This window comes from Erigeron canadensis, chromosome 1 (assembly GCF_010389155.1).
Source record: "Erigeron canadensis isolate Cc75 chromosome 1, C_canadensis_v1, whole genome shotgun sequence".
Taxonomy (NCBI): Eukaryota; Viridiplantae; Streptophyta; class Magnoliopsida; order Asterales; family Asteraceae; genus Erigeron; species Erigeron canadensis.
In genome coordinates, this window is record NC_057761.1 from 57,269,005 (window position 1) to 57,296,443 (window position 27,439).

The 27,439-nt window shown below is 34.1% G+C and overlaps 3 protein-coding genes across 3 annotated transcripts; 2 read left to right on the plus strand and 1 right to left on the minus strand.

Annotated features, from left to right (window-relative positions):
• Positions 1–5,810: 5,810 nt before the first annotated feature.
• Positions 5,811–8,105, plus strand: LOC122585404 (probable CoA ligase CCL7). The gene is made up of 6 exons (XM_043757539.1): positions 5,811–6,806; positions 7,105–7,294; positions 7,378–7,523; positions 7,623–7,690; positions 7,777–7,879; positions 7,992–8,105. The coding sequence occupies exons 1-6, from the start codon at positions 5,811–5,813 to the stop codon at positions 8,103–8,105; spliced, it is 1,617 nt and encodes a 538-aa protein (XP_043613474.1).
• Positions 8,106–20,691: 12,586 nt separating this feature from the next.
• On the plus strand, positions 20,692–24,493 carry LOC122585119 (probable CoA ligase CCL7). Its single transcript, XM_043757217.1, has 6 exons — positions 20,692–21,832; positions 22,242–22,431; positions 22,904–23,049; positions 23,889–23,956; positions 24,087–24,189; positions 24,268–24,493. The coding sequence occupies exons 1-6, from the start codon at positions 20,837–20,839 to the stop codon at positions 24,379–24,381; spliced, it is 1,617 nt and encodes a 538-aa protein (XP_043613152.1). The 5' UTR covers positions 20,692–20,836; the 3' UTR covers positions 24,382–24,493.
• Positions 24,494–25,100: 607 nt separating this feature from the next.
• LOC122585120 (heavy metal-associated isoprenylated plant protein 3-like) lies at positions 25,101–26,992 on the minus strand. The gene is made up of 4 exons (XM_043757218.1): positions 26,687–26,992; positions 26,185–26,411; positions 26,016–26,103; positions 25,101–25,665 (listed from the first exon to the last, which is right to left on the minus strand). The coding sequence occupies exons 1-4, from the start codon at positions 26,844–26,846 to the stop codon at positions 25,274–25,276; spliced, it is 867 nt and encodes a 288-aa protein (XP_043613153.1). The 5' UTR covers positions 26,847–26,992; the 3' UTR covers positions 25,101–25,273.
• Positions 26,993–27,439: the final 447 nt, after the last annotated feature.

Here is a 27,439-nt window from a genome sequence, read left to right on the forward strand (position 1 = left end):
ATATCCTTGTTATAAGCTGCAGATAGCAAAATAATTTTGAGTATTATTTTCCATGGATTGCTTTCGGTCACCAACATCAACGATGCTATATTGCTATAGACATTAAGGTATATTCATCAAAAGGTCAAATATGTTGTTCCTGCATTTTTTTTATTTATTATTATTATTTTTTTACAGATGTGGATTGAACATTAAAACGATGGTCTAAATTATGTTGTCTTATCTGGGTCTATGTTAAAGATCGAGCTCTCTCACCCAATACCTTATAGAAGGAAAAACCCTATATTAATCTGCCAAAAGACACAACGATTAATAAAAGTAAAACCTCTTGCTTTCTTTGATCTTGAATCTGGGTCTTCTGAGAACAAACTTTTATTGAAAGGATTTTTGTGCCACGAGACTATCAACCCAATGACTTCTTTTAGCACTAGTAGTCATTTATAAGTACTACCTCACCAGTATTCGGCTTATTATGTTTATTGTGATTTCTTATAACTCGAGCAATGTATGTTATTTTATCTTTTTTTTGTTATGAAACGACTTTAAAGTTTAGTAATAATTAATATATATGGAGCCATACTTTACAACGATCACTAGTATGCCAAATGGTGATGATTGAGATGGTTCCTATATCTTCTTGTTTTTTAGGCCTTGACTACTATTTCTGTCATGAGAAAGTCCTATTTATTACATAATATTGTATATTGGGAATTTGGGATAAATACACCGAAATATAAGTAAATAAGCATAAAATTTATTGTATGTACAAACTTAATAAAAATGTTTAAATCAAATAACATTGTACATAGTTAATTACATAATTTGAATTTTTTTTTTTTTACTAAGTTTGTACATACAACAAAGTTTTTAAAATTTCATGAACATTATAACATTTCATGCTTAGTTACTTACATTTCGGTATGCTTAACCCTTGTATATTTAATTAAAAATATCATTTTTTTTTGTTTGCAAGACTAGGTAATAAAGTTACAAATATTAATTTCAGTACCGGAAAATCAGTGTAGATAGTAAGTAAAAAGTCGTAAGAGATTGTAATGATGTGTCAAGTGGTGGACTTGAAGTAATGAGTAATATATATATATATCTAATTTAACAAATTAAATGGAAATGGCAAATTAGAGAAAGGACTAGTGAAATGAATCTAATACCTGGGGAGGAATCCCTTTTGGGAAGCAACCTGGATGTGGTCCAAAATAACATGATATTTCACAAGATCTTCCTTAACATCATATTACCCCTACTTGTTCCCTTGTCAGCCTAATTTCGTACCATCAGAGGGAGCTGAGGTTTAATTTTATCATTTTTGTTTTTCTCTGATATTCTAAAAGTAAATTAATAAATATAGTTTTTACAATAATAAATACCTTTAATATATATGATCATGGAAATAATGATACAAATAATGTTAACTAGTCAATCTGACAGTCTCTCAACCCGCATATAGAAGTAATTAAAGACTCATCCATTGCATCTCCCATCCCTCATACTCCTTTCATAGATCGATGGATTGTATATCGTTGACATTTGCGTCCATGTCAACTAGTCAATGTGGATCCATACAAGGCTTAACATAACATATACTATATAGAAACCAGAACGAACATTAATTCAACTAGGTTCATTTTACTTGCAAAACACATGTACTCATCCCTTTTAATTATAATATAATAATATTACAATATATAACTCGTAGTTTTTTAGTAGTAAAACTGAGGTATGACATATGAGGGGGGTATGGCATGAAAGTCTTTTCCATTGAAGCCTTTATTTTAAGGTCAAAAGGCATGGTCTGACAAACAAGTCCCATATATTTTAACATAAAATTCATGAACGCTTCACCTCAGGAATCACAACCCACTAATAATAAACTATTAGTAGTTGTCACATAAAGTTTTGGAAATTGGCAGAGAGAAAAGAAATAATGTGTGTGCCTAAAATTTAATTTTGCTTATCTATCAAACCATCAGATCAAGGTTCTCTCATTGACAGATGGTACGAGATATTTCTTCCAGGACCATGATCTTTTCTGGTCTATTTTGAATTTTGTAACACAATGAACATATTCTCTAATCAACTTCAACTTTCATGAATATTAACAATGTAAAAGTAGCACTAGGTACTCCTCAAGAAAATGGGTATACATGGGACGTTTATCTTGTTAAGTTACCCCCAGAATCACGAGTCATTTTGACTCGGATATATGCGGCTTGACCAGAGTATCTCATGACTCTATTAATAATGTTTTTCATGAACAAAACTATTACACTAAATATCAAGTTACTCTTCGATTTGGAAAATGTAGAATGGTTAAAGGGTAACCAGCCCGTTTTGACCCATACTAAAAAATATTTGTTTTCAACCAATTAAGAAAGAACTCTTAAACTTATAAATATCTCATGTTCATCTGTCCCGGTCTTTCATTTGTGGATCACGCCTGCATTTTCATTCGCCACATGTGGATAATCTAGCCCAAAAACAAAGAAAAAATGTAAATGGAATTACTCTATCTACTCTGTTTTCTATAAGCCCATCGTTGTTTTGTAGAGTTGTTATAATTACAAGGTTTACGTTACCATATCAAATGAAAGCTATATACGGAAGATAAGAAGGACCAAAAGGGGTTATGGTCCCTCCAAAATTTTGAATCATATTTAGCAATTATATATTATTTAAAGAATAAATAAAAGTTTTTATGTGTTTTTACCCCTCAGAAACAAAACATAAATGTAGAAAAAAGAGAAAACCTAAAACCTCAAAAAAAATTGACCCCTCCGGTATTGTCGTTCAAGTTCCGCCGCTGGCTATATATAAAGTTCTCCATCATCGGACCTAGCATATTTACCAAGTACATATAGCATACTAACTCTAAATAGCACAATACATATAGTAGGTATTATTTCTTGTTCACTACTTCACTGCATGCCTATTAAGTTTATATGTTAAGAGTACAATGGTTAAGATACTTATTATACTATAGTACAACATATATTAGGTATTCCATCCAATCCCAGATTTCCCAATATGGTATTTCTATGAATTCGGATCTTTCTTGGTACTTTGTTCCTTAAAACCTTGTCTCAAAACCTTCATATATAGTACTAGAATATCAATGAAGGGAACATGAATCAATTGGTATTCCATACTTTTGTACTATAACTAGCCTTTCGATTCAATGAATAAGGTCTGTTATCGTTTTGTAGTAAACCAATTTAGGGGGGAAAAAAAGTTAATCTGAAAAATTTGCAGGCCGTAGAGTAAAATTGACACAGATTTACATTAGTTGATTAATGCATACAAAAATTTATTTAACTTATGTTTTTGAAAAAGAACAGTAAGATGCCCCAAGTCGCCTGCTACACCGCCTCCTATGTAATTTATGGGTATGTTTGGCAAAATTAGTTGTAGCTGGTAGCTGGAGCTTGTAGCAGCTGTAAGTTATAGCATTTATTTGGAGCTGTAAGTTGTAGCTCTTAATTTTTAAAAGTGTTTGAGATGATAGTTGTAGCTGCAACTTTAAGATGAATTTGTGTAACTTTTAAAGAGTAAAGCTTCAGCGAAAAGCTAAAGCTTCTGAAACTTTACTTCAACTAGCGTTTTATTTTGGGGCATTTTCTTTCAAATAAAAGCTAAATCTAATTGCATCCGAACAAAGCTAATATTTAGGAACTTTTAGCTTAAAATGAAAAGACAAGGCTCCTGAAAAGCTCTTAAAAAGTTTGTGACAAACATAGCCTATATTTTCCATTGGCCACAAGCTACATCAGAATCTAAATAGCGTATAGTTTTGAAATTTTTGAAAACCAAAGTTATCTACTTTTTGAAAAGTCAATAAAATACTAAATTTACTCGTATCATCTAACTAGATGGAAGTCTTTTTTAGATCTTACAGTCACCTCATTAAACCTCTTTCTTAATCCAAGTCCTTTTATTGTATTTTCATATTGGCATGTAGATAAATGACATTTGAAACTTTAACATCGGTTCATCTTCGTGCGTCACAAACAATTACCATCAGCAAAACTATTGTTTATGCAGGATAAAGCAACAACACGGCTTCATAGACGTCAGGGTAATGAATAGCATTTCATATAAAAGAGATTCAAGTTTACCCACGGTCAGAGGAAATTCAACATTTGAATGTGTACTAAGAAAAAGTCAATGGATATCGGAAAATTTAAATTTTACGATTTGTACTGCTTGACTTTTAATTAAATTACCATATATAAACCTTTCCCATAGAAGACTTTTTGATATATTTTCCTTAAGGTTTTGCTAATTTCAGTTTAGGAGTTATAGACTTATAGTTATCTTGTTTAAAAATTAAAACAGTTGTACTCTTATTTTGAAATTTAAGGGTGGGCTTGTGAGTAAAAAGGGAAACCATATGAACGGGCTTAAGAAAAAGGAAACCATATGAACAGGCCCAGTAAGGACCGAGTTCGACCAGGCTTCTAATACTCATAGGTTTCAACTGATATACGGCCCGGATTTTGCAGGAGATACTAAAAGTTAGGACTAATATAGCTCATGCTAATTAAGGATTTCTATAATTATATATCATCTCATGATTTTCATGAAACAGGTTAGTACTTATGGAGAACGATAATGGACCAGCGATTGATTTGTTGAACATTAGATATACGACTAACACCAAATTTTGAGGCTTAAACGTTTTCTAAAAATAAACATATAGTATTTAAAGAAGTGTTATATTTGACTCATTGACTGTAGTGGTCTACTAATATGTTTTGGGAGCCCAACTATTGGCTATTGCATTTGCACCCACAGCCTGTGGGCTAGAGGCAGGCCCAAAGCGTCTGTGAGTCAATGGTTTGACTATTAACTTTTTTTTAATAACTTTATGGTTTTCATAAACTTTAAAAGAATTAGCTATTTAGGTTCTGAATGTAGCTTGTTGCCAATGGAAATCTAAACAGCATAAATACCCTGTAACTAATTATATTTTACCATTTAAAGGTTATATTTTTAACGTTTATAAACTACAAGCTAACTTTAGCTACTTTGTCAACAAATATTCTATAAAAAACTCTAAGCTACATGCAAATTGATCATTGATTCATGACATAAATTATTTCACACACTCTTTATATGCCCGAATTTTTTTTAAAACCAACATCATACTCTTTTTAATTACGACAGAACATGTCTTTGTCACCAATCAACGTCGTCTTTATATGCCTACTTTCTATATCTTTAATGGTAACTATTAATCTAAATATGTGTTTTTGTCCTAAGGGCATTTTTCTTTTAGTGTAGCTGTCAAAAACAATGAATGTAAACAAGATATACTTTATTAAGAAATTAGTTTTATAAACAAAAAGGGCAGGCTAAGTCACACACATTTTTTGAGTTTTGGCCCTTATTGTATGTAACCCGAATCTATCAATTTATTTTAAGTCTGTGGTAAATACTTACAAAAGAAAAATTATCTGGCATGATTGCTTGCGTCTTACCTAAAGCTAACATTTAGTTTTGGGACAAATTGTACACACATATATATATATTTCTAGAACTAGAAAGTTTCCCATTTGGGATATAATATATCTTTTATAAATATTTTGATTGTTGTGTAACAATCATATAAAAACATATATATATATATATATATATATATGAGATGATTTAGTAGAATATAATGTGGTGAAGAAATCAAGATGCATGCCGAACATATCTGATGCTAGCTACTTGTTATCATTTAAAAGCAAGTACCTTGCTATCATCTAGCTAAGTACAGCAATAATTAAACAAACAAATCACAATCAATGTCCATGGAAAAATCCGGGTATGGCCGTGATGGAATATTCCGATCACTCTGGCAACTACACGTCCCAGCAGAGCGTGACACGTCGATGGTTTCCTTCCTTTTTCGCAACGTTTCATCCTATCCTGACAAACCTGCCTTAGTCGACGCCGATTCTGGTGAAACCCTCACTTTCTCTGCCTTCAAAACCACCGTTGCTAAGCTGTCTCACGCGTTAAACACCCAACTAGGCATCACCAAAGATGATGTTGTTTTAGTACTAGCCCCGAATTCAATCCAATACCCTGTTTGCTTGTTCTCAGTTATCGCTCTTGGCGCCATAGCCACTACTGTCAACCCTCAGCATACTGTCCAAGAACTATCCAAACAAATCAAAGACTCTAACCCCAAACTTATCATCACCATTCAAGAATTGTACCAAAAAGTTGAAACCTTTGGGATCCGTGTTCTGTTTTTAGGATCAGAAAGTGCAAGAAAAGGATGTTATTCATATCAAGATTTGATTTTGAAATCTGGGTCAGTTTCAGAATTGCCTAAAGTATCGATTCGAGGTGATGACACTGCAGCATTGTTGTACTCTTCTGGGACAACTGGTGTAAGTAAAGGTGTGGTTTTGAGCCATTGGAATTTTATTACTGCTTCACAAATGGCAACTTTTGATCTGAGATTGTTAGATGAGAAGGATCATGTGTTGTTGTGTTTCTTGCCAATGTTTCATATATTTGGGCTTGGGATTTTACTATATGCTCAGTTACAAGAAGGGTTTACCGTTGTGTCGATGGGTAAGTATGATTTTGAAGGGATGTTGAAGAACATTGAGAAATATAGAGTGACAAATTTGAAATGTGTTCCACCCATTCTTCTTGCTTTGGTTAAGCGGTACGATGTGGTCAGCAAGTTTGATCTGTCTTCGTTGAGGCATATCGGTGCAGGTGCTGCACCATTGGGTAAAGAACTGATGGACGAATGTACCAAGAAGTTCCCTAATGTTTTGCTTCTTCAGGTAACTATGATCATCGATGAATTGCATTTTAGCCAATTAACATCTCTAGGGACATTTAATTATTTGAATCTTGAAGATGTACGTCATGAGTGAATTGCATCACATATGTTAAATCAACAATTCATGTATGAGAAATCAACAATTAACAATATATAACCGCGATTTTTCAATATCCATTTTATAAGACGTACTTTATACTCCTTATATCATGAGTATATACTACATGATATAAGAACAACTTCTACAATGACAACTTCTAATATCAGCACCTATACATATATATATATTTACAACACAGGGATATGGCATGACTGAAACGGGCGGCGTTATAGCAGTGGAAAGCCCACTCATGGGACCACGCCTCTCCGGTTCAACTGGGAGGCTTGTCCCAGGAATTGAGGCTCAGATAGTGAGTGTGAATACGGGTAAACCTCTTCCTCCTAACCAAATGGGTGAAATTTGGGTTCGAGGAGCTAACGTAATGCAAGGTAATTAATTAAAGTCAATTATTGTTGTAAAGTAATATTTGCCCCTTTTAATGTTACTTAATCAATTAGTTGTGAATATTCAGGTTATTTGAATAACACCCAGGCTACAAAGTTGACAATAGATAAACAGGGGTGGTTGCATACTGGGGATCTTGGACATTTTGATGACCAAGGTCAACTATTTGTTGTTGACCGAATTAAAGAGCTTATCAAGTACAAAGGTTTTCAGGTTCTAACTAATTATTTAGACATGTTCTAGCCATATATATGTTTCTTGTTATTTTTGTCATTTGAATCTGTAAGTTTTTTGCATTTTATTATTTTTCAGGTTGCGCCCGCAGAGCTTGAAGCACTTCTGCTTTCGCATTCTGATATATTAGATGCTGCAGTAATCCCGTAAGCTAACTAAATCTGATGCAATCCTTCTCAAAACTGATCACGCAGATCCTTCTCAAAACTGATCACGTATTCTGATATATTAGGTTTCCTGATGCTGAAGCTGGTGAGGTTCCAATTGCATTTGTGGTGCGATCTCCAGATAGTTCGTTGACACAAGAAGATGTTAAGAAATTTGTTGATGAGCAGGTATTTTTACTCTTAATTAGCTTGTTAATTAAGTTGTTATTCACTTGCTAGCGATTTTCTCTGGGCTTTGTATTCAATGATCACCATAACACAAATGATATGATCGATGTAGGTTGCACCTTATAAAAGATTGAGGCAGGTAACGTTTGTAAACAGTGTTCCAAAGTCGGCTTCTGGAAAACTTCTCAGACGTGAACTCAAGGACAAAATGCGTTCGAAAATCTAATATTAATTGCATGTACGTAAGTACTAATTAAATATGAATTTTTTTAAATTTCCTAAAATGATTTTATATGTATGGATAGAACACTGCAATAATCAAGGTATTCACGATGTTAGCACATCATGCCGTTTGTTGTTTAATTTTGTTAAGTGATAATAAAGTTTTTTTTCAAAACCTTATATATATATATATCATTTGTTAACATGTGAATGAAAACATGAGCATATTCATTCACAAGTTCACAAAAGGCTATTATGAAGGTTTTTAAAAAAGTTTCTTTTACAACATACTTTTTTATATCATTTCACATGTGAATGAAAAAAAAAAATATATGAACAAATATATTATTTAAGAGTTCTCATAATTCTTACAATAAAAAATTATTCTCAAAATAAGGAAAGAGGGAGTTTCTGAGAACTATATTTTTAAAGATATATTATTTTTTCAATAGCTAAGAATATTGGGAAAATGTACGGGCAACGTTTGCATGAAAAACATGTCTTCATATAGTAAATTCATGAATAAAAGATGTTTTACGAAACGGCCTAATACAAAATAAAGGAAAAGGAGATTAAAGTTTAAGAGATATTATGCTTACAAATTATCGTATTTACAAACAAACTATTACAAACCGATATGACATATGATGATATCAGAATGATAGAATAAGACTATTATAACCATTATGTGAAGGTCGCATGAGTTGTGAAGACATCTGATTTGTGAGAAAAATGTAAATGTCATGTGTCATTCATATTGGACTATACGGGCTGTATGCTATCATATAGGGTATACGATGAGTACTGTTTATTATTAATTTGGGGATTTCCTATAACATGACCCAATAAAAAAACCACCCAATTTTATATAAAGTTGGCCCTTTTTATTGGTTTCAAAACAAGCTTCTATATTTGTACATACAAAAGCATATGGCCTAAAACCCTTTTGAAAAGTTTTATCCTTGAGATACATTGCAAAAGTTGATCGTAATTAAAGTTAGAACCTAATTTTAGGAATCAAAAGTCCGATAGCTATATACCCAACGTCTGTTTAATTAGTGTTTACACATGGTATCAAGCATTAACATTACGGGCAGCATGTCTTGCTATTTTCGTTTTTTCACGATTGTTACGTATAAATCAAATAGTTTCTATCTTTGGGTAATTTAGAGGTAAAAAATGTTAGAATATGATCACGTAAAATGAACGTATGTCCGAAAAGTATTTAAGCCTACGGGGTCACACCTCAACGTGAATGTAACTATAACTAATTAATATATTAAATGTAATTTATTAATTAATTTGATCACGAAAAACTAACGGTCGTCTGTTAAATGTTAATAGTTAACGGTACTTAACTGGCGGACTTAACGGAGGAGACAATTGTGATTAAATGAAAATTTAAGAAACCCTCTAGAATATTCCTAGAGGGGGGGGGGGGGGGACGGCCACTTTGAAGGGTTCTTAGAAAACCCTAAACTTGTTTTTCAAGCTAAAGTTTGGCTATAAATACAAACCCTTTTTTTAAGTTTTTCACACACACAATTATTAAGGTTTTCTAAAACCCTAAAATTCTCTCCTCCCCTCTCTCTCTTGGCTTCGGCTGTTCCACACAAAAACAAAGGGTTTTGGGTTTTGTTTGGTTCGTGTGAAAGGGTATTAACAAAGGGTTGTTTGTTCGTGATCAAGTACTAGCATACGTACGTTCCAACGTTGTGTGTGCAATCGTAGAGAGGTTAATTTAAACCTTGTTCTTGTTTTAATCTCTCCAATATGAGGTACATATTCTATACTTTGGTTAATTAATAAAACTGCATAGATCTTGTCTTCCGTTGCGTGCTTTGTGATTTGATTTGATAAATAGTTATATAACCTAACAATGGTATCACGAGCCTACTATGTATGTTTTTTGATTACCAATAAATCAAAACTTGAAGGGGGGTTAGGGTTCTTGATTTAAAAAATTTCGATTATATATATATATATTGTTAAATTGATTTTGTAATTTAATTACATTATTTAAATATGAAAAAAAGTTTTAATATATACATATATATATATATATGGATCGAAATTTTCCAGAAAATAAAAAAAATTGTTTTTTAGGGTTTCTAATCCAAGTTTTGATTAATTAAACATGTTTATGTGATAAATTGCATGTTTATATGTTGTACCTTTATTTTTAATGGTTAAAAAGAAGTAAAAATCATGAATTTTGATATGAAATCTTACTTAGATAAATTGCAAATTATTCATGATTCTTACTTAGATATATTGATATGAAATCTTGATCATTAGGGTTTATTATGCTAGATAATTGAAGAATTAATTGTGTGACAATGTGATTATGCTTTGTGTGATTTTCTGTTTGACACCAGTTCACTAAAACGAGCATAACTAATCAACCGTAATGAGTTGGAAGTCTAATTTTGGACAGTAGATGCATGACTCATAGGGCTACAACTTTCGTGTTTTGTGCTAAGCCCAGTTCGGCCTTCTTCAGGGCTAGAATTGGTCGACAAGCTGCTGGATTTTCCAGATCAGCATCTTGTAATTATGGTAGATAAATTTGTTATTATATTTTTGGCTTACGCAATCAAGGAAACTTGATGTATGTGGTCTCTTTCCTTATGAAAGAGGAGCCAAATCTTATACCATAGTGACCATAATTAGGTTGATTACCTTAATTGTTAAGTTGAAATTTAGTAAGTTACCTTAAATGTTAAGTTGTATATTTAGTAACTTACCTTAATTGTTAAGTTGTATTTTTAGTAAGTTTATTATTTTGCATATTTATTGAGATATAAATTGTGATGCAAAATAGTTTTTGGAAAATATAAACTTGACTAAGTTATATCGAAATAGAGATTTTTTAATAAAATTGGAGTCTTACAACCTTGAGATACACCGACTCACCCATTTGAACAAACTCTAAGAGAGGTATAAGTCGGAGTGCGCTAGCCTTCTAAAAGAGCGGGTTTTTAATTGCGTTCATTGCAAACCTTTGCCCTTGCGCTTCTTTGTGCGTTCAAATGGAGCTACCGAGCTCTCTTGTGTTGCTAAGACTATACAAATGATTTTATTAAATATTATGTTTAGAAGATATGCATGAATCTTCGAAATATAACTTTTGATCACATATCAAATTGAATGATCCAATAAACTTAAGTCATTTGCCATCCAATTTGTCAAGGACACATGGGGTCGTTGTTTTACTCACTGGTACACAGTGGTGAAATGACAATTGCATGGCGAAACCCATTCACTGGTACACAGTGGTGGTCAATTTTGCACGTTCTTAGTTGGACGACTTAAAGCGAGTTAAGCGGTGAGACCTTGACCCGTGGCAAAAGATGGGACAAAACATGACTACAAAAGAACACTTGATGAATCGAGTGTCTTACGTAGGTCCCATACTTTCTAGGAATTGCACTTGTAATGCAATTATTGATCGTCACTTACCTTTTGAGTGTAATCATTTCTAGCAGATCAACTGATGAAATGGTTGCATGTCATTGGGATCCTAGACTTAATGAAATTAATTGTTTATTTTATAAACATTGGGTAATTAATTTCTTAAGGATTGATTATCGAAAATACTGATTTTTGAACTTAATCTGTTTTGTAGATGGCAATGAATCCCTCCACAAACACCAATACTTTTCGGCAAAAGTTTAAAAGAAAAGTTCTTTCTGGACAAAACTCAAATGATCTCATTCATAGACCGAGAATAGTTCTAAATGACTATGAAGTCCTTGATGAGGAGAGATCAGTTGTTCCAAGAATTGGTGCTGCAACTAATGAGTTGAGTGCAACCGATACCGCGTTTGGAAGGCAATGTTTATATGAATTGCATAAAGCAGTTTTTAGCCTACAACACGAGCAAGGAACACCAGTTGGACCTCATATACTGAAATTGAAAATGTATTTTGAGAAATTGAAAAAGCTGAATAATGCTTATGCTCCTCCATTTATGATTGGAATAATTCTCAAGTCACTTTCTAAGGATTTTGAGAGTTTTGTGAGCAACTATCATTTACATGGGACGGGTGATACCGTTACTGAACTCCATGCCATGATAATTGAGTATGAAAAACAACTTCCAAAGAAAGTTCCAACACCCCAAGTTCTTGCAAACAAGGGGGAAAAGTCCAGAAAAGAAAACTACCAATCGCCAACGGCAATGAAATGCCTCTAACGAAAAAGGGTATACCGGCTAAAGATCAGAGCTGTCATTATTGTAATGAAGTCGGGCACTAGAAGAGGAACTGTCCTAAGTATCTTGCCGAGTTGAACTCGAAGAAGAAGAATACTAGCGGCGCTAGTACTTCAGGTATCTTCACCATTGAATTATTTTCCTTAACTAAGCGTAAATCGTGGGTTTATGACATTGGTTGTGGAACTCACATCTGTAATGAATTACAGGGGCTTATGAAACGGAGGAAACTGAAGCCCGAAGCTTTGCAGTTGATAGTGGGCAATGGTCTACCAGCAGTTGTTGAAGCGATTAGAGAATTTCATTTAGTTCTTCCTTCCGGTTTAATTATTGTTCTAGACAATTGTCATTATGCACCTTCTATTACTAGAGGTGTTGTAGATGCAGATTCATTGTGACAATCGCAATATAGATTTGATTATCGTTTATGTTTTAGGAACTTGTTTGTAATCATTTAAATAAGAACTTGTGTTGATATTTAATGATTACGTTTGAACTTCAATATTATATCTATTTATGTTTTGTATTGTGTTTGTGTGTTATATATTGTTTTGCAGGTACAAGAACATAGAATCAAGGTTTATAAGTGTCGTAGAACACTTAAACGATGATTGGATGTTATGTACGAGCCAAACGAAGTCAAACAAAGAGTCAAAGGCACGTCCCTCGTGCTGACGTCATCAGCATGAAGGATTACCCTCGTGCTGACGTCAGCACGAGGTGAATTGACTTATTGTTAATTCAGGCCTAATTACACGATTAAGGCAGAAGCCCACACAACCCAATACGTAACTAGTATAAATACAAGACCTAATCTACGAAATTAGGTGAATGATTGACGAATTCTTGATAGTTATTCACGAATTTACGATCTAAGGTTATTTGTTCCTTCATGTGTTCTTCTACACGAACCACAAGCCTTGTGCATCTCCTTGGGTTGATTAATTACTTATTAATTAACAAAAGGCAATAGCAATCTAGTTATCTCAAGAGGATTCCGCACTCTTGACATGACGAATCGCATCTTATTACGATCTACGCAACAATAGGGCACCTTACAAGTGGTATCAGAGCGGGGGAAACGATTTTGCTTTCAATTGCGATCTTTATTGAAGATTTTCTGCTGAATTCGTGGCTTAATTCCTGAAGATGATGAAATTCGTGTGTAACTTCGTGCTTACATCAGCACGAAGAGAGTTTTGCATCGTGCTTACATCAGCACGAACTCTGTTCTTCACGTGTATTTCACGACTTCGTGCTTACATCAGCACGAAGTGGATCAAGTTCACGATAATGTCACCACGAGTTCATGGACAAGATATCATGAATTTTGATTAAGTTCGTGTATACGTCATCACGAAGAGGACTTTCCCTCGTGCTGACGTCACCACGAAGATAATCACATTTTTATGATCAAGTTCGTGTATACGTCATCACAAAGAGGACTTTCCCTCATGCTGACATCACACGAAGATAATCACATAATTCATATCAAGTTCGTGCTTACGCCATGCCTTAGTATTCCTTACTTCGCGCTGACGTCATGTTGAAGATGATATGTCGATCTGAAGCAAGTTCGCGCTTATGCCATCACGTAGAGGTTTGTCCCACGTGCTTGCATTAACACGAAGATGTCTACTTTCTTGTTTGAATCTTATAACAAGAAACAGATCGAGTAAAGAGGTTCTAAGTTGTGTGCATCCATATTCAAAGAAGCACACAAAACAAGGTAGTAGAAACACCAAAAAAAATAAATAAAAAACAGGAAAAATAATTTTTGCCCATGGTCTTAAAATGGTATGATTCATGGAGATTTGAAGTTTGGTAGCGTTCGAAAAATTTTCGGTTCATTTGTGCGTTTTCGGCACGTTTTGGATGAAAATTTTCGGCAATTATCAAAATTTTCCCACAGTCTTATTAATAAAAATTTACGTGAATACCAATGTTTCACGTAAATGTGTTTTCCCATGAAAATTTGGAGGGAAAACGGGTATACCCTGTTTGGCGAAGAGCTCTAAACGTCGTGAGCTCTAAGCATTTTTTAAGAACCTCAAGAATGAGAGATACAGTAACCTATGATAGGCTGATTTTCAGAGTATTTGCAGAGAAAAGGGGGGAATAAAAAAGGTTGTTCTTCGGTGGAATAAAAATTTCAAGGTTGTTCTTCGATGAGATTTCTTCGGTTTTCTCAGCAAAACTCTGCAGGTTGTAGAATTTACGCAGAAATAAGGGGGAATATAACGATTCTTTCGAATTTCTCAGAATAATTCTGCAATTACTCGAGTTATATTAGCAGCAAGGGTGTTACTCAAAGTGTTACTCAGCTCAGATTAGTGATCAAAGAGTTATTCTGTTCGGCTTAACAAATTGATAGTGTCATTTTTAAAATACTCGAGTAATGAAGATCATAGTGTTTTCAGTCTTGATTAACACTGTTCAATAAATGATCTTCTATATAGCAGTTATGGAAGCTTTTGTCGAAGTATTGGAGCAATGAAGATACGGGACATAGCTGAAACTTTGTTGAAGTATTGAAATGATGAAGCTGGTTATTTGTTGTTTGAGTATTTGAAGATTGAACCTATCTATATTCCATGATGTAAGGATAATAATCAGGCGATATATAAGTTTCATTGCGAGATTAAGGTCTTTATGTGATTGGCGGTTTATATAACTGAAGGGAAGATCCGATAAGAAAGACTTCAGGTGATTAGTAGAGTCGTGGAGATACAAAACGGAGTTTTGATGCTGCTATAGTTGAGACAGGGTCTATGGTATTACATTTTTGTGATGCAGGTTGTAGAGTTTCTTATCTTTGTGATAGCTGGTTGATTTGATGCTGATTGTTGGAAATTCAACTTCTCTATTATATGTCGATTAGGCAAGGAGAGCGACAATCCTAAGTGGAAGGTGGCAATGCTTAATTCGGAGGTGGTTAACTGTTGAGGGGGAGAACTACAATGAGATGTGTTGGGTTAGTTGGTTGTCATAGAGGGACAGGGATTTTGCAGTTTGAAGATCAGGATGCAATGTTAGAAGATCGAGTTTCAACAAGAAGACTCGATGTCATCAGCTAAGGGGGAGCCAGTGGATTCAGGTTTTTCAGTAGCTATTGATTATCGGAGTTCATCTAGAATTGATTGCAACGGAAAAGGGGGAGTCTGTAGATGCAATTTATGAGCATCTATTGTTGTCCGTCGCAATGCAATTCTATAGGTTGATTATGAAGAATAAAGGATGTCTTCAAGGTCGTGATGACGTCATCACGAGGTAATGATGACGTCAACACGAGGCATTTGGTTCGTGTGAAGGAAGTCGAAGCCCATGAACAAGATAGAAGCCCAGCCCGTGAAGCAACCTATATATATACTAGAATTAGGTTACAATTTGGAGAAAAAATGGTTTAGGTCTAGACAGAAACTATTCATCTTGCACGGGGTAGAGATCTATACCCCGTGCTAGTCAAATGTATACTGATTTGGTGTAATATTCATATGATTAATGATATTCATGAGTTTTACATCTGTATTTATCTCTTATTCTTCATGTAATTCGTGTTTATATGTCCATTAATTATACAGAAACCTCAAAGTCGATTATGAATGGATTCCGCACTTTCATAGTCGAATTGATCACGATTTGAACGATCCGACGTGTTTTAACACGTGGCGAAAGGTTATACTCAACGTTTCGGTGTTGATTATGATGAAACCTTTTCTCCAGTTGCGAACATTAGAGCTATTAGGATTCTCTTAGCCATAGCAGCGTACTATGACTTTGAGATATGACAAATGGATATTAAGACTGCCTTCTTAAATGGTTACTTGGTTGAAGAAGTCTATATGGATCAACCGGAAGGTTTTATTGATCCAAAACATCCTAACAAAGTATGCAAGCTTCAAAGGTCCATTTATGGACTAAAGCAAGCATTAAGAAGTTGGAATAAATGGTTTGATGAAGAAATCAAAAAGTTTGGTTTTGTTCAAAATCCCTATGAGCCATGTGTATATCGCAAAGCTAGTGGGAGTAATGTTACTTTCCTTGTCTTATATGTCGATGACATATTAATCATAGGAAAACACGTTCCAATGTTGCAAGATGTTAAATCCCATCTTGGAAAGTGTTTTGCCATGAAAGATTTAGGTTAAGCGGCATTTATTCTTGGAATCAAGATCTACCGAGATAGATCAAGGCGATTAATTGGACTAAGTCAAAGTGCTTATATTGATAAGATCTTGAAGCGATTCAAGATGGAGAACTCTAAGCGTGGGTCTATACCTATGCAAGAAGGACTTAGTTTATCTGTCAAACAAGGTGCTACTACGCCTAGTGAGGTGGAGCGTATGAGTAGAATTCCTTATGCTTCGGCTGTGGGATCTATTATGTATGCTGTTAGATGCACTAGACCCGATGTGGCGTTCGCGCAAAACTTCATTAGCCGATATCAACAGAATCCTGGTGAAAGTCTTTGGATTGCTGTTAAAAATATTCTGAAGTACCTACGAGCTACTAAAGATATATTTTTGGTGTATGGAGGAAATCCAGACTTAAAGCTCAAAGTGACCGGATACTGTGATGCTGGATTTCAAACTGATAAAGATGACACGAAGTCTCAATCAGGATTCGTCTTCGTTCTGAACGGAGGAGCTGTGGACTGGAAAAGCAAGAAGCAAACCACAGCTGCCATGTCTGCAACAGAGTTAGAGTACATTGCCGCCTCAGAAGCCGCAATGGAAGCAGTCTGGATAAGGAAGTTCATTAGCGGGCTTGACGTGATCCCCTAAAATGAATTACCCACTGATTTGTACTGTGATAATACCGGTGCATTAATCATTGCCAACGAACCCGGAGTTCAGAAAGGTGCCAGACATTATGCTACACGATATCACTATGTTCATGAGTAGATCGAACTAGGGGAGATCAATTTACTCAAAGTTCACACAGATTTTAACTTAGCTAATCCTTCCACAAAAGCTTTGTCTAGGCCCAAGCTTGAAAGGCATGTCGATGGCATAGGACTTAAATTAGCTAGTTATTTCATGTAAATCTGTTGTTTCAGTATTTGGATAAGGGATGTTAAACAATTTATATTTTCTATAATGAAATAAAGTACTTGATATGTTTGATTTCTCTCAATATTAAATTGTGTCCTATATTTGCATGTTTAATTCTTGAAAATTTTATTATTAAATATTCTAAATTGTCCATTGTTGATTAATTATATGGGAATATAATTAAACAAAGACAAATGTGAGTGATTGGTTATATTCTTGGAATATGTAATGGATGGTTCCCACCAAACTCACATGATATCCATAGCGGATGCATATCGGACTACCCCACTAACGAATTATCACTTTATGGATCATCGTCATTAAGTGAAATTCGTAAATGGTTACTTTTATTGATCCTTTGACTTGAGATACAAGTAGGTCAGCATGTATGAATCGCACTTAGTAGATGTAGTTCTAACTCACCTGAATAAGGGGGTACATAAAGGGCTATTTTCAGAAAGTGTCGTGAAGTATGATGACTGACACGTGTAGTCAATATTAGATTTGTTCCTTCAATTTGAAATTGAAGCATGATACCGTTTGGCGCCCTCATTAGGACTAATTAAAGATGTTTGCATGACCGTGCCCAAATAAATCCAGATGGTTCTCGATTATATTTGGTAATCATTAATTAGTTATAGAATGAGAAACATAATCGTTAAATTATGAAATGACCTCGATCCATATTCATATTTAACTAAGGTATCTGAACAAAGGGATAATAAATGACTTAACCGTTTAAAACAATACTTAAATCTTTTCGGGAGCATTGGCGTGTTGCTATACGCTAACCAATGTTATTACCTTCATTCGTTACGAGCTCAAGTGGGAGCTGTTAGAATATGATCACGTAAAATGAACGTATGTCCGAACAGTATTTAAGCCTACGGGGTCACACCTCAACGTGAATGTAACTATAATTAATTAATATATTAAATGTAATTTATTAATTAATTTGATCACGAAAAACTAACGGTCGTCTGTTAAATGTTAATAGCTAACGGTACTTAACTGACGGATTTAACGGAGGAGACAATTGTGATTAAATGAAAATTTAAGAAACCCTCTAGAATATTCCTAGAGGGGGGGGGGGGGACGGCCACTTTGAAGGGTTTTTAGAAAACCCTAAACTTGTTTTTCAAGATAAAGTTTGGCTATAAATACAAACCCTTTTCTTAAGTTTTTCACACACACAATTATTAAGGTTTTCTAAAACCCTAAAATTCTCTCCTCCTCTCTCTCTCTTGGCTTCGGTCGTTCCACACAAAAACAAAGGGTTTCGGGTTTTGTTTGGTTCGTGTGAAAGGGTATTAACAAAGGGTTGTTTGTTCGTGATCAAGTACTAGCATACGTACGTTCCAACGTTGTGTGTGCAATCGTAGAGAGGTTAATTTAAACCTTGTTCTTGTTTTAATCTCTCCAATATAAGGTACATATTCTATACTTTGGTTAATTAATTAAACTGTATAGATCTTGTCCTTTCCCTAATATGAACCTTGAGTCATCTACGCGACTGGCGCTTCAAAAGGCGAAACTCTCGTCGTAGTTTGGCGACCTAAGGGGCGGACACTTTTTGTTATCTAAAGGCGAAGACTCTGAAGTGGGCGAACACTCGGCCCAGCGGGCGAACATGCCGGGCTCCGCGCACCTGCTGACACCTTTCGAAGCACTTTTTAGGTGCTTTGTGATTTGATTTGATAAATAGTTATATAGCCCAACAGAAAAACATAATATAAAATTAATCTTGTATCTATCTATCTTAATCTTATCTTAATATATACTATAAGACGGTTGAACTAATGACTTATTAACCAATCAAATTGCTTAATTTTATCAAATTGACTCTCGCTTATGTCATCATTTAGATTAACTATAAATTAAAAAATCCTAATAATCATTATCCAAATATACTATTATATTAATATTTATATTAATTTGTAAAAAAAAAGTCTCATTAATTTACATTTTTTTGTTTTCCATCAATAATTTATACTTTTGAGCCCTGAAAATTCAACTTATATATATTTTTAACCATCAACTTGAGAAGTTTTTTTGTATATATATTTAATTTTAATAATCAACATGATAATTTTATTTTAGAATTACAATATTTATATATTTAGTTTTTTAAAGTTATAATCGTCACTCAAATCAAGAGTTCTAATTGTTATCAAAGAATATGAAAAACAATCCTAATTGTTATCTAATTATCATAGGACAAGTGATTGAAAATAGACCTATTCATGTTATGTCCTGCATCATGATCAAATACATATCCTTGAATGTTAAGTACAGGATCACAAGTATATTTACATTTTATATGTGATTATTGTACTACAATTTACAAAGTATAACACTTAGGATCTTATATCTCAAAATTATAAGCTATTATGAACTAAATGTATAACGATGTAATATTGATTATATCGTAAACCCCGTGTCCAGTGTTAGACACGGGTCTAAAATCTAGTAATATAACTAAAAGAGGACTTGGCACCCCTAATCCCCCTCCTAGACCCTAATCCTCCCTCCTTATTAATCATCTATTTTTTAATATTAATCTAAATTAATTTACACTTTTTGGTTTTTCATCACCTATTTACACTTTAACCCCAATCTAAAATTATTAATTTACATTTTTTGGTTTCCCATACACCAATTTACACTTTAGCCCAATTAAAAATAATTAACTTACACTTTTTGATTTTCCACCACCAATTTACACTTTAACCCTAATTAAAAATAATTAATTATACTTTTTGATTTTCCATCACCAATTTACACTTAAAAATAATTAATTTTCATCTTGAATATCTTAAGTTAACACATGTTAACCATAAAGTTGGAAAAAAAAAAGTAAACTGAAATCAATATTTATATGGAGTTAATTTTCATATTTTTTCTTTTTTAGTTTGCGTATTGATTAAATTATGATATTGGTCATAGAAATTTAATATACTTGAATTCTAATTTTTAGCTTTAATTAATATATTTTAAGATTAATTGTCCATTTTGAATACTAGTATATATATTAAAAGATAATAGTGACTAGCAGCAAGCTAGGTTCACAAATTTTGGTTCACAAATTTTGGCTTCTCGATTGTTTGAATACTTGCGATGTTCAAGTTACCTAATAATAACGACTCCTGTGGCTCAAATTTACGCAAGCTATAGTCACTTTCATGCATATCTAATGAATTTCAAACTCTTGGAAGAAAAGTCTACCAATTCTCACCCTCGTTCTTTTTAAACAAGTGACGCGTGTGACGAAAATTTGTATATATGGATAAACATAAACATAAGTATCATTCTTTTACGAACAAAAACATAAGTATCATGATTATCGTCATCATTATTTACATTTAAATTAAACAAAATATAAATTATTGTTGCAAGTGGGTTTATCAATATACTCGTAGTATTCACTTAGCTAAGCAAGTAAACCAAAAACCACACACAGAGTCAATGGAGAAATCAGGATATGGCCGCGACGGAATATTCCGATCACTCCGACCACCGTTGGTCATTCCGGCGGAACCCAACACATCAATGGTTTCATTCCTGTTTCGCAACGTGTCATCATATCCAAACAAACCGGCCTTAATTGATTCCGATACCGGAGAAACACTTACTTTTTCCGACTTCAAAACAACCGTCGCTAAACTGTCACACGCCTTAAACACCCAACTGGGTATCACCAAAAACGACGTCGTTTTAATATTCGCCCCTAATTCAATCCATTACCCAGTTTGTTTATACTCGATCATCGCTCTTGGAGCCATCGCCACCACTGTCAATCCACAATATACTGTTGGCGAGTTATCGAAACAAATCAAAGATTCTTGCCCAAAAGTTATAGTCACAGTTGAAGATTTGTATCATAAAGTTGAAAGCTTTGGACTGCCAGTTGTGTTTTTTGGATCTGGGTGTTCAAGAAAAGGATGCTTTTCATTAAAAGATTTGATTTTGAAATCTGGGTCAGTTTCAGAATTGCCTAAAGTTTCGATTCGAGGAGATGACACTGCAGCATTGTTGTACTCTTCTGGGACAACTGGTGTAAGTAAAGGTGTGATTTTGAGTCATTGGAATTTCATAGCAGTTTCACAAATGATCACTTCTGATCAAAGATTTATGGGTGAGAAAGATTATGTGTTTTTGTGTTTTTTGCCAATGTTTCATATATTTGGGCTTGGGGTTGTGTTGTATTCACAGTTACAAGAAGGGAATACTGTTGTATCGATGGCGAAATTCGATTTTGTGGGGATGTTGAAAAATGTTGAGAAATATAGAGCTACACATTTGTGGGTTGTTCCACCTGTTATACTTGCTTTAGCTAAACAGGATGTAGTTAAGAATTTTGATTTATCGTCGTTGAAACAAATCGGGTCGGGTGCTGCACCGTTGGGGAAGGAACTAATGGAGGAGTGTACTAAGAAGTTCCCTCATATTCCCATTCTTCAGGTAGAATTTATGATTTTGTTTCTTAGATTTTGTATTGTGAAATTTGAAAATGTTGCTTGATGATTGATGGTAGTTTTGTATATGCACATGTGCTGCTTTTGGATCATATTTGTTTGGTAGGGTAGACACTAGACCACACATTAAAGTTGTGATTTATACATGAATCTTCAATTATATGATAAGGAGACAAATTAAATTTTTGACCAACATTCAATTTAGCATGTTAGAGTTTTTTTTAGTATAATTTTGATATGGCCTGTGTGTTTTTTGTAGTTGTGAATCTTGAAATATGGTTGACATATGAGGTTGCACTATCTCAAATTCTCAATCTTGATATAAGTGGTAAAAACCAGAAATCTATAGCATGTTATTTATTATGAGGTTTTGATTGCAACTATATGTACAACAGGGATATGGTATGACCGAAACGACTGGGGTTGTAACAATTGAGAGTCTATATATGGGTCCCCGAAACTCAGGTTCAGCTGGAAGGCTTATCCCAGGAGTCGAGGCCCAAATAGTCAGTGTGGATACGGGCAAGGCTCTTCCTCCTAACCAGATGGGCGAAATATGGGTTCGAGGAGCTAACATGATGCAAGGTATGCTCCTTCTATTATCATGACATGTCTAAATCATTTGATTCAGAGGTAGCAAAATAGGCGGGTTCCGTTAAAATGATTAATTTTATTGGGACTGGTTAACCGGAAACAGTTTTATCTTAAGAAATCTTCTTCGGATATACTCATATACAGTAACTACTTAAGTAGTGTGTTAAGTGTGATTACAGTTCTTTTGTTATTTCAATAATCATGTAATAATATGACAAAAGAATTTGCAGGTTTTAAGCATTCAAAAGTACATTTTGGGCCTCCTTAAACTGATCCGTTTGAGTCACTTTATATTCAACCATTGTCTTTTATCCGCCTAACGATCCATCATAAGCTAAATGAGCTGAAGTTCCGCCTCTAGTTTGATTATTCATTTGAAACTTGAAGGCGGATGTGGAATCTTTATTGGACAGAGGGGGTAATATTCATGACATTTAATCTAGCTTGTTCGTTAATTTTTCAGGTTATTTCAGAAATCCTGAGGCTACACGGCTTACAATAGATAAAATGCGTTTTGTGCATACCGGGGATCTTGGATATATTGATGATGAGGGTCAATTGTTCGTCGTTGATAGAATCAAAGAACTCATTAAGTACAAGGGTTTTCAGGTAGAACATGTTTCAGTCATACATATCTCTATTTTGATGGGTTCTTTCTAGTGGTGGCAAGACGTAACAATATTAATTGAGGTCAAAAGGGTCAGTTGTTGGAATTGGTTAGGTGCAACTAAAACAATGTTTTCAGAAAAGTTGAAAGTCGTATACACAGTTATTGTGCCAAATAAGATCTCAAAATGTATATATATACTAATCTCTTTTTTTTTCTTTTTTAAAGGATTTATTATGTTTTATGCACTAAAAATCTGCACTCAATGACTTTCAGTTTTCAGCCCTTCTGACTTGTTTGATCCCTTTTCTTTTTAGCCAGTTTATGGTTACCTGTTTGACTAGTTAACATAAACTATATGATAGAATGTGAAAATTCATAATATTATTATAAAACGCTTAAGATAGGCAGCCCGATTCGAGAGGGGCTAGTCTCGAATACAAGAACATTGATATTGATAGTCAAAAATATAACCAGACTTGGCCAACTAAAACAGGATATGAGAAATTTAAATACTACTAAAATAGAGCAGTCACTAATTTTAACTTTAACCCTTTTATTTAAACCCCCTCTAATTCAGCCCTAAAGTTTTGCTCCTGATTTACTAGGCTGTAACTGCCCCCTTTCGTTTTCCACTTCCTTTTTGTCACCTAAAATGGATAGTCCAACAGTAGCTGGATCGGACCTGCCAACTGCTGGGCCAATAACCCAATTGGGTCTGTATCACCATTATAACATGTTCTGAGTCATATGTAAATGGGCAAAAAGTTTACCAACTTCAAAGCGTTTCTTGCGTGACAAAAGAGTCTATGATATCTGATCTACGTGCTTACTTTTACAGGTTGCACCAGCTGAGATTGAAGCACTTCTACTTTCCCATTCTGAAATATTGGATGCTGCAGTAATCCCGTAAGCCCAAAAATGCATATTTTTCTCTCTCGAAACTTGCTACTCGTTTACACCATTTGAAATCCAGTCCATAATCACATACGAGTATTTGATATATCATGATAAAAAAGAAACACTCTTCCTCTACCAGATTTCCTGATGCGGAAGCTGGGGAGGTCCCAATTGCATTTGTTGTCCGATCTGCAAACAGTTCATTGACTGAAGAAGATGTGAAGAAATTTATTGCCGATCAGGTACATATTTGTTTTTTTTCATGATCATCTTGTCATTTTACCCAACATGCAATACTCATTGGACTGTAAATGATATAGGTTGCACCCTTTAAAAGATTGAAGCGGGTGACGTTTGTAAACAGTGTTCCAAAGTCGGCTTCAGGGAAACTTTTAAGGCGTGAACTTATAGAAAAAGTCCGATCAAAAATGTAAGAATATAAATATTATAATGCATGATGAAATTTATATCTCTTGTGCTTGTTATGCAGTTCCTGTAATAGTATTTATTTCTTAAATAATCAAGGATGTCACACTTTAGCTACAAGAGTTTATTGTGTCTGCTTTTCTGATTTTTGGTATGCAGAGAAACTATGAAATATCTGCTTGAACTTCATGCAGTGAAAGCTATAGATCCTTATTTGGAATTCACTTAACTTTTAGCCCATATGGTACCTAAGTAGTAAAATTGGTGGTTGTGTCATGTGTGTCCTATAATTACTTTGTCAAAATGAGTAAATTGTTTTTTAAGGTATTACTTACCATAATACTATCTATGTTTAACATGTTATGATATTCATAGATAGTATGGTAATAGCCAGTGATGTACTCGGATGTAATGAACTATGCCCGATTGTTTATGTTATGTAATGATGTATTCGGGTGTTTAGAGCATGTAATTAACTTCTATTTTGCTCTAAAGCATGTTCATTACATCCGCAGACACTAGTGATTGGGGTTTTAAGGTGCAGATTTTGGCCCCATGCCCTTTTAATCATAATGCTACTGATGTTGGTTGTAAGACTAGTGATTGGAAACCTGATAATGGATTAGTTGGAATATATATACATTGTTCATCAGAAAAGCCACATCCTAGAAGTACAAAGGATTATAGTATATATTCTTCACAACCTGTAGACCATCACAAGCATACATGTTTATAATCATATAATTGTACTATCATTATTCATTCATTCATTCATTGAAACAAACTAAATGAATACAAGAGATAAACATGTTCTACTAAACTGCTTGAATAGCCCTGTTTCTCCTCTTCTTTATACTTGTTTATAACTTGCAATTTCATCCTCTCATCATTTTCGTTCATCTACATAACAACACAAGCTGCATTTGGGTTTTCGTCGCTAAACATCGAAGGAGCATGAGGATGCATGTAACCATACGGATATTCCGGCACATTTACATACTGAGGATATATGTATTGACTTTGACTAACAAAATACTGATACTGCTCCACTTGTGGATCCTCGCCACTTTCCTTCCCATCTCCTTCACCACCCTTTCCTTTTTTCCCACCGCCACTACCCTTCCCATCTCCTTCACCATCCTTGCCCTTTTTCTCACTGCCATCTTTCGCTCGAACAATCTCGACTTTCTTCTTCAGTTTATCCTTGAGCGCTGCCACCAACTTGTCAACGTCTATACCTCCTTTAACTGTCACCAAATCTTTCTTCCGTTCTATTGACATTTCAATAAACCCTGTCCAAAATCAAGACCCGTGAGGCTAAAACCATTGCCACATTGGGACAGCTCCACTTCACAAATTTTCATGTGTAGGGGGGAAAAAATAATAACTTTATGATACTTTTCAGCATATGTCCTCTGAAAAAAAATAAACTATTTTTATGAAAAAAATAAGCTATTTTTGTGAAAAAAAATAAAATAAATGTTCAACATGTTTATTGTTGCAAGTATATTCTTCGTTTTTCAAATCCCGGGCTTGAAAAAAGAATTTTGCTAATCTTAATCATAATGTTTAACACGAAGTAAAATCTTATACATAGATTTAATTAATTATCTGTAAAAAAAAATAATCCTAGAGTTATTACCATCGGTTTTCCTGATTAACTTTTGAATGTTGTCAATGCATCCTTGGCAGTCCAATGAGATCTTGAATACTGTCGTCGTTACCGGAAACTGTTTTACACAAAATATCTAATTATGATTTATTTACATATAAAAAGTGATTTTACAGAGGAAGTAAAGTAAGCAACTAACCTTTTTAGGTTTATTCTTGTCTTTCGCGGTGGCAGTTTGCTGTTTAGGTTCCTTGGGTGGTTGTTCTCCATTACCAGCATCATTTTGCTTTTTGGTTACCGGAGATATCAGTTCCACTTTTTTCTTGATCTTTTCCTCAACTTTTTGCCGGAGTTCCACCGGATCAACTTTACCGATCACTTTTATTTTTTTTAACTCATTGTCCCCTTTCTTCACTGACTCCACACCTATACATATATATATATATGTTCAATTTCGGTTTTGCTAATATTTGTCCCAAGTCAAATAATAAAACTTAACGTTTTTCAGAAATATGAATAAATGTCTTAATTTGATGTAACGTTAGATTAATCTAATATCTAGTGTTTTTTAAGTATAGAATGTGAAAATATTACACTTAATTAAATGCAGATTATCATGTGCCGGGACACAAATTATCTGTAAACAGACGGATAAGTGTATGATAGTTGGTGCTGCTACTTTAGAAAAAGGAATTACGTACCGTTGAGAGTGCGAACAACTTTAGCAATTTTTCCTGCACAACCTTCGCAATGCAAGTCGATTTTGAGAACCACAACGGTCATCGTACCATCATCGTTGTTTTTCCTGTCACCGCCCTTTGGAGGCTTCTCATTGTTGTTACTCTGATTCATTTTTGCCATTGATGGAAAGGTGTAATTAAAAACACTATGCTTATAGTTGATAGAGATAAATAGATATATGTGAAATGCTTGTATGTGAATTGTGAATGACTTTGGGTAGTTGTTGAATTTATTTATAATGGTTGTTTGAAATCATCAATAAAGTTAAAGTTGTTAGATTAAATTGGAGATGATTGGCATAATTTTGAAGATTAATTAGAGAAAATGTGGAGTGTTTTATGGTGGCTGCTAGGAAAATTCTTTAAAAAGAGTAGTGAAGCATGCCTCCAAACAACGACTCGTTTTCGATGGAAGTTGACTTTACAAATCAAAATGTCTCTCACTTTCCTTAAAATTAAAAAGAAAAGAAAAGGTAAAGTGTTACACTTTTATCTTTTATAAAATTATTATCATGTAGTCTTTTTAACTTTTTTCCACTCCACTAGTTGAAAAGAAGTGAACTTTTAAATCTCATTGTCTTTGTTATTAACTTGGGAGTGTGTGTTTGACAGTCGTGCTTTTACTCCAGATGATGGGCGATGTGAATCGTAATGCATCTTACAAATAAGATGTAACAGGGAGCCCTAGTATGAGCACAAACACAACCGGGATTT

Excerpts from the sequence above, each read along its gene's own strand:
- LOC122585120 (XM_043757218.1), bottom strand. The coding sequence starts at position 26,846 with ATGGCAAAAATGAATCAGAGTAACAACAATGAGAAGCCTCCAAAGGGC. Across the intron at positions 26,412-26,686 it reads AGTTGTTCGCACTCTCAACG|GTGTGGAGTCAGTGAAGAAA; the intron begins GTACGTAATTCC and ends ATATATGTATAG. Across the intron at positions 26,104-26,184 it reads ACAAGAATAAACCTAAAAAG|TTTCCGGTAACGACGACAGT; the intron begins GTTAGTTGCTTA and ends TGTGTAAAACAG.
- LOC122585119 (XM_043757217.1), top strand. The coding sequence starts at position 20,837 with ATGGAGAAATCAGGATATGGCCGCGACGGAATATTCCGATCACTCCGA. Across the intron at positions 21,833-22,241 it reads CTCATATTCCCATTCTTCAG|GGATATGGTATGACCGAAAC; the intron begins GTAGAATTTATG and ends TATGTACAACAG. Across the intron at positions 23,957-24,086 it reads TTGGATGCTGCAGTAATCCC|ATTTCCTGATGCGGAAGCTG; the intron begins GTAAGCCCAAAA and ends TTCCTCTACCAG.
- LOC122585404 (XM_043757539.1), top strand. The coding sequence starts at position 5,811 with ATGGAAAAATCCGGGTATGGCCGTGATGGAATATTCCGATCACTCTGG. Across the intron at positions 6,807-7,104 it reads CTAATGTTTTGCTTCTTCAG|GGATATGGCATGACTGAAAC; the intron begins GTAACTATGATC and ends TTTACAACACAG. Across the intron at positions 7,295-7,377 it reads AGGAGCTAACGTAATGCAAG|GTTATTTGAATAACACCCAG; the intron begins GTAATTAATTAA and ends GTGAATATTCAG.